General features: G+C 36.6%; 1 protein-coding gene across 1 annotated transcript in view; it reads right to left on the reverse strand.

Moving 5' to 3' along the window:
• The window catches only part of LOC139119977 (transcription factor SPT20 homolog), a 48,143-nt gene extending 47,943 nt beyond the window's left edge, over nt 1-200 (reverse strand). The window contains exon 1 of the mRNA XM_070683975.1: nt 4-200. Within this exon, the coding sequence (XP_070540076.1) occupies nt 4-6 (3 nt within the window). The 5' untranslated portion in view covers nt 7-200. The remainder of the gene's footprint in view (nt 1-3) is intronic.
• Between the last annotated feature and the right edge of the window lie 7,832 nt (nt 201-8,032).

Consider the following 8,032-nt stretch of genomic DNA (forward strand, 5'->3'; position numbering starts at 1 on the left):
TACCATGACACCACACCATATACCCGTACCCAATTCTCGAAGATGGCTGTAATACCCAGTATTACACAAAAGCTACCGAATATGATCTGAAATATTCCAAAGACCATGTTCGCTCTTGAAGCAAAGCCTGGTCTTTTTCCCTTTCCATTTGTGTTTCCTCGTGGTCGTCCCTGTACAGCCTGGGTATGCTGCCTGGCATAGAATTGCTGCTGTTGCAGCGGTGGCTGTTGTTGCTGATGTTGCATACTGAAGAGAGACATAAAGATACAAATATGTCTGTATGACTTGTTATGTAAATAAAGTCACTGAATTTAAATGGGAAGTTAGAGGACGGTGAGCGCACAATAGGGGATTACTGATGATGACGCCATTTGCATACACTGGGCGTAAGTTTTTGAATTCTCATAGCATCGCTTCAGGCGATGCCTTTCATCGCTTTGACCGTCTGATAAATATGAATAATCATGACGGGCACTTTCGTGACATATGCAAAGAGGGGTCAATTGGTCGTACACGGAAAAACATTTTGAAACATATGTGTTCTCCGACAACAAAAAAACCGGAACATTAATTTCTCAGTTTATTTTCGACTCAAGTTTAGTCGCTATATATTCACAGACATCATGTGCAAGATTCAATGACGATAAACGCCTGAAACACGCCAAAATTTATGGGATTCTGGGAACAAACACGGCACGTACGCTTTTTAATATTTGCATAGATTTACGATGGGGAAGTTGCCTTTTTGAGACCCATGACACGGAAATAAGCTGAGATAAATAAAGCTACACTATGGCAAACTTTGGCAGTTGTTTTGGTTATTCTTTAATCACTATCAGAATTAATTTTTTGAGAATTGGATCATTCTATCATTCAAATTTCTAAAAAGTGTTAGGTGCTCTAAAGCTGAAAGTTGCGACATTACAATTACTCATAAAAACAAGTGTATTGTGTAAAACAAAAGCAGATGACCTTAAATTTGAAGATTAAATAAACATGATTTCACTGTCCAATTATCCAAAATTAGTTCTTATCATGTTCTTTGAATGATAATTCATCAAATTTTAAACTGATTTGTCAGTTAAATCACGCCAACAACAAACTGTGAGAGAGAAATGCATGTCTTTTGACGAGCATTTGTATTTGAACACAGACTATTGACCAGAGGAAGACATTTCGGCGAAATTGCAAAGATATTGAAGAAATTAACTCCTCTTCACTTCTATACTGGACAAATACGTTCTCCTTACGAGTACTGCAAGTTCAGTGACATTATGGCTTTTGTTAATTGACAATAATTACTTGTTAATTGTTAACTGTTAATGGTGACTGCGCAATGACTGTCAACGCAACGATGGAAATATAGAAGACGTTGCTGTGTAGATTGATAAATGCGTCCAGCATACCTTTTCATATTCTCGAACCTAAAATATGAAAAGCGCGTAGCAAAAGTACCAGTTTTCTTTCATGGTGTTCATTTCACTACTTAACAACAGACTAAGAGTCCATGGGTGACTGTAGAGATCTCCATGGTGCAACTAATGTCAGAGGTAAAACACATTCGTCGATAGAATGACAATATCTACAATATCTGATCAGTCAATTCTAAAACTTTCTAGAGTTACAAGTAAACTATACTAAAAGTGAGTGTATGGATAAATACCTGGTCACTTCCTGCGGAGTGCTTGTCTCAGCGAAAACTATTCACCTCCACTATATGACTGTCTAAACAAACATGGCCGACAATAATGGGGACATTTCCTTCTGCGTGACATCATCGGTGCCCCTTGCACTTTCGCAGCTATGCCATTATGGAAACAACAACAGGTGCTCAGTGAATCGGAAACAAGTGAGTTAGTGTTAAGATAGCATGTTACATCCCTCTGCATAGCTCTGTTATCGGCTAGGCTTCCGTAACATACAGCCCTGATAAGCACACCTACATACACTTAACTTTCTCTATATCGCACTCACGATAAAAAACAATCTCCCAATTCAACAATCAGCCATGTTTGAATATGTTTTAGGAATCTCGAAGTGTCAGTTTTCACATAATTCAAACTCCTAAACTACCAGTTTTTCACAAAAATTTGAAATGCTACTCAAATGATTTAATATTTTTCTCCAAAATGAAAGGCAACATATGTGTCTGTTTTGGATAATTATGTAAGGTTAAAGTTATAATTTTTCAGCATTGTTTTACAGGAGCAAAACTATAAGTTGACGAAAAATTGGTCTGTTTTCTTTGCTAGCTAAACTAAATGTAGATATACAAAGACAATTTCTGTACAATTCGATATAATTGCATTAGGTCATAAACCATTTCATGAACCCTGATTAGATTTGTCAATTTGATCATCCCCTTTGCAAAGTGCTGTAAATGTCCTTCATTGGTTCATTTTATAAATGGCAGAGGATGTCTCAAGTCTCTGCTATCGTATGATGCATTTCAAAATTACCTTAGTTATATTTACGTTCTTAGCCTTTCGGATAAAGCTACAGTACACAGATGGTACAATACAAAGGACTGTACTAATCTGACAGACTGATTTTCCTTTACAATAACACATGCAACAAGCGGTGAACAATATTTATAATGGAATAAATAAATTGGAAAAAGCCCTTGTCTCATCATACTTTACAGATTGATCACGGAGGAAGTAAACTAATAGTAAAGTTCAAAAACTACCAGTTGACAAAGATTAAACACGAATGGATGATAATGTACGATTCGAAGTTTACTTTTCACCATTGACATTGTATTCAGACCTAGGGATCATATCGTAACCGGTTAGAAAAATAAAAAATGGAACAAGAACTTGAAATTTCTATAGTTGTCAAAGACTTCCGGCGGTTTCAAGACTTGAAGCCATTACAAAAAATCACAATTGAGGTTTTCATACACAAACACTATTGTTTACAATATACTGGTTTCCTTTTGTGGCCATTCGTAATAGTTATATTATCATCTTTCACACATAAAAGGACTAGTGAGACTGAATAAGTTATAATAAACGCAAAGTAGGCGACACTGCTCATGCGAAATGCTTTGTGCAAAGAAATAAAATGAGAGAGAACCAGCAATTACAGCTTCTTGGCTTGCTTTCTTCAAGTTTTCCTTTCTTTAGATATGTGACGATCGATACTTGCTCTTTATTTTCAGTCTGACGTGCTTGAGAATTTCTTGAGAATTCCTGGATCTTTTTAAAAAATTTCAAAGCTTTTTGAAGCTTTTAAATAGCTGTCAATCAAATGGCTACGAAATACACACACAGATATATATATATATATATATATATATATATATATATATATATATATATATATATATATATATATACATATATATATATATATATAACTTGTAAGCAGAAATCAATAACTGTACAAACGTTTTCTTAAATATTTGGATATTATGACACCAGACGAAGACCGATTAAACTAAAATGTTTTCCCGCTCTGGATACGAGAGGCCGAATAAAATTGAATAAAACGTTTCGCTCTCAATTCAAATATGTCGAAAACGTCTTATTTAAGTCTGCCGACTTTTACAAAGAGTAAATAAAGAGGCAATAAGGGTAGACGAGAGCTCTGGTACCGTTCCTTGCATACGATGACTGATTTCACTACTACACCATAGTAAGAAGTAAAAGTGTGTTCTTTTTCAACTTCAAAAATGGTTATTGTATTAAATTATATTAACAAATAGAGTAATTACCACTTTTCTGCATGACAGAAAAAATTGGTTGCCATGGTTACATGTTCGAATAACTAAATGTTAGGCATTACTGTTGATAAAGACCCTTTTTGAGGGGATGATAGTGATGAGAACAAATTAAAACAGATTTTATTGAACGTTATGAAATGTGAAAGTCTCGTTTAGACATGCTCTGTCTGTTTTCATGTATTTCTGATTGTGAAACTCTCGTCTTCAGCTAAGCTAATGGAACCTCCTTTTCGACCAGTCCAGCTGACATGTCTTCTCGGACTGAGGAACTTGTTGGTGGCGACTGAACCTGATACTGGTTTACATTCACATCCGGGCCATGGACGCTTTATACAGGCTGCTTGGGAAGTCTAGTTCCTTGCTTTGGCTGTGACTGTGATCCACGCTAGCCGTGCTATTGTTGATCCATTGCTCCAGGTTACACTGACTCCTGCGGTTGATGCTGCGGTTGATAGGCTGTAAATGTGGCACTTGTCCCAGTGGTTGCTGAAGGATGGCTTCAGATTGTATCACCTGATGTTGTAGCTGCCTAGGCAGTGTCTGCTGCATTTGCTGGCGTTGCTGCAGTTGTTCCTGTGGTAACTGATGCATCGGACCTTGTTGATACACAACTCCAGATTGTGGTCCTGGTTGGAGTCTGGGCTGCTGATCGGGTGTTACGACTGGCTGCACATTAACAAGGTAATCCTGCTGCTGCTAATCTGTTTTTAAGAATTAAGATTTGTAAGAAAACACTATCACTGTTGCCGGCATCATTTTTGGTACCCTCAACTACTAGGAAAATTACTTAAAGGGACATAAGCTGTAACTTGTGGCAAGTTTTTTAGTATTCTGCTTCTTTATATCAACTACCGTGTCTGACCTTAAACCGTTTGTCATGCCGAAATTTCGGGTATTCCTTTTGTCGACACAGCCTATATGTGTGTAGTGATCAATGTTTATTGTTTTCAAATGAATTCTAGTCCGGACTTGAATACAATTTTCAACAATAACAATCTAGATTATACTCATATAGATTGTGTTGATATGCTTAATACTTGGCATTAAATTGCAGTTTAGGGATTTAATGCAAAAAGTGTAGGGAAACCACAAAACAAAAATTCGATGAGATGATATCAACGCATCGACGGAAACAGCCGTCGAAAAAAATCTGCAGTCGCAGCTTCGCTCGCAATTCGCTCCCGGCTTCATTGGTAGCATACCATGTATAAAAGTTTCCCACGTTGTATGAACCACATATTTTTTACAACTCAAAATATCTTACCAACAACTTATTCTTAAGATTTCATTGTCACATTCTCATACCTATTCTCTATCTAATAGAAAATGCCAATGCGCGTTTTGAATTCTTGATGCATATTGTGTGAAAAGACCAAATTCTAGAGACGAGCTAGGTGCTATATACATTATCGTCTTCAAATTCACGTGGATAATATCACAAAATCCGAACAAGAAAGTTACAATTCAGTAGGTATGTGCGGAAAGATTGTTGTTTGCAAAGAATAACTTGTCTTATAGCTCAAAGACGACACTAGAACATGGCCAACATCATCAACGTTCACGAGTTCAGCAACTTGGCAGGAATCACGTGACATTAACAAGGATTGGCATCTTCATCTTCTCTGGGCTGCTGTGAAGTGATGTTTTTACGATCTGTTTTCTCTCCCTAAAACACTAAATGAAGATATACAATCTTTAGGTTTTCGTATCATCATATTAGGTCACACACCATTTTATGAATGTTCGTTGATTAGATTTTTCAATTTGATTACCACGTGCGCTCGTAAAGCATTGCATATTTCCTTATAGGTCCATTTCAGAAAGACAGTGAGAGCCTCAAATTTGTGCTGTCATACGATATATTTTAAAATTTCTCTCTCCTTTTATTGATATAACCAGTATATTTAATACGTACAGAAAATTCTTAGCTGTTGCGGAAAAAAAAGCTTTTGCTATAATTGAGGATCAAGTTTACCAAAGATAGTACAATATAAATGACTGTATAAATCTAACAGATTTATTTTTCTAGAACAAGCAATGAACGAGCTTTTTGACGGAAATGAATAAAAACTAGACAGATGTAATCAAGGCCATCGCCTCACCATATTTTACAGATTGATCACTGAGAAATGTCAGTAAAGTGGAAAAGTGACAGTTGAACAAAATTAAAAGCAAAATCTTGAGAAAAACACAGATTGGTGATATTGTACGGTAAGTTTACATGTTACTATTATATGTAGACCTATCGAGCATTTCTGGCTAGTATAAAGAAAAAATGGAAGAGAAACTTGAGATTGCTTTAGTTGAAAAACACTGGTTACAAGACTGGTAGCCGCGATAAGAAATCACTACTGATTTTTTTACCTTACAATTACTGGTTGCATTTAACTAGTTTCCTTTTGCTGCCATTTGTAATAGCTGTATTGTCATAGAAACTGAACTGTATTGTCATAGAAACTAAACTGTATTGTCATAGAAACTGATCAACATACCAATGACGATTGGTGCTAGCGGTTAATAATAGAGTCTGATGAATTTGAGAATTTTTGAGAATTCCGGAATTTTTCGAAAGATCTCAAAGCTTCTGCTTCAAATTTCTTAATAACTGTTAATCAAATGTATCTGCAAACAAAAGGTGTAATATCAGGCATATATATATATATATATATATATATATATATATATATATATATATATATTATATATATATTATATATATATATATAACACTAATTTCGGTTGCCATAGTTACATGTATAAGTAACCACATGTAAGGTGTAGCTGTCGGATAAAGAAACTATACGTAGTGATAGTGATGACAACAATTTAAAACCAATTTAACTGAACAATATGAATGGTAAAACTATCGTTTAGTGACAATCTGTCGATTTGTTTTCATGTATATCTGATATGACAAGTGGGATTCTAGTTTTCAACTAGCTAAGCTAATGGAACCTCGTTTTCGACTAGTCCAGCTGACATGTCTTCTCGGACTGAGGAACTTGATGATGGCAACTGAACCTGATCCTGGTTACATTCACATCGGGCCAGTGGTTTTTCCTTCAGGCTGCTTGGGAGGTCCAAGTGGTGCCTTTGGTTGCGGTTGTGATTCACGCCAACCCTGTTGTTGTTGATCCACTGTTCCAGATTGCAGGGATTGCTTTGGTTGATACTGCAACTGCTGGGACTGTAAATGTGGCACTTGCTGGCGATGTTGCTGTGGTAACTGCTGCCTCAGTGTTTGTTGATGGGTGGCTCCAGGTTGTATCAGCTGATGCTGCAGCTGCTGAGGCTGTAACTGCAACATTTGCTGGCGTTGCTGATTTTCATGCTGTTGCCGTGGTAACTGCTGCCCTTGCCCTTGTTGATACACAACACCGGGTTGTGGGTCCTGTTGGATTCTTGGCTGCTGATTAGATGTAACGACTGGGTGCATGTTTGAAACGTAAGCCTGCTGCTGACGATCTGTTGTGTGAGAAAGAAAGATTTATGAAAATACAATATCACTAATACTTGCAACATGACTGTTTGGTACCCTTGACTACAGACTTGTAAAAGGAACTCATTGTTTCACCATATATCGTGTGCTTTTTCGCTTACTTTTACGATTATTTATCGATGATCAGAAATAAGAGTACGATATGAGCCTCAATAAAATGGTCCATACCGGCCCATTAACGTCAACAAAGTAGAAACTTACCAGGATAATGTTGCACAAACTCAACTCCAGAGGGCGCCAATTGCTGTGTGGGTTCGCTTTGGATTACGCCCATCGGGAAGCCTTGGCTGCCCCCTTCGGATGTCCTCACGCCAACGCACATCTGTATTGGGAAACAAAAACTCGGTTGTTAAGTGTTATGATAATTTATATGTGACCTTACCTGTATAAATTTTACCACCAAATTATCCTAACATGCTAACATGCTATTTATCATCAAAGTATATACCTTTTCGCTCTGCTTTTACTTCTTGAATGGATAACAGCTATCTCTGAACAAAGGGTTAATCATAATTTAATTTAATATATTCATATTCATATTCAGAAATTGACAGAAGTAAAATCGAATGAAAGGGACAATGAAAGGGTCAGTTAAACACGCATTAGGAAAGTAACAAGCGTCCCTATTGGACAAAAGTGCTTGACACAGAATAACATGCGGAGTGCGATATGAAACAGACACACACTACCTATAGATATAAACTGTAATGTGATTTTCTGAATAGCAAGCATACATCCTGTGATATGATTATTGTTACAATGCCTGATACATGGAAACAAGAATAGATTTTCTTCCACACAAAAGT

Source organism: Ptychodera flava, chromosome 2, assembly GCF_041260155.1.
Source record: "Ptychodera flava strain L36383 chromosome 2, AS_Pfla_20210202, whole genome shotgun sequence".
Taxonomy (NCBI): domain Eukaryota; kingdom Metazoa; phylum Hemichordata; class Enteropneusta; family Ptychoderidae; genus Ptychodera; species Ptychodera flava.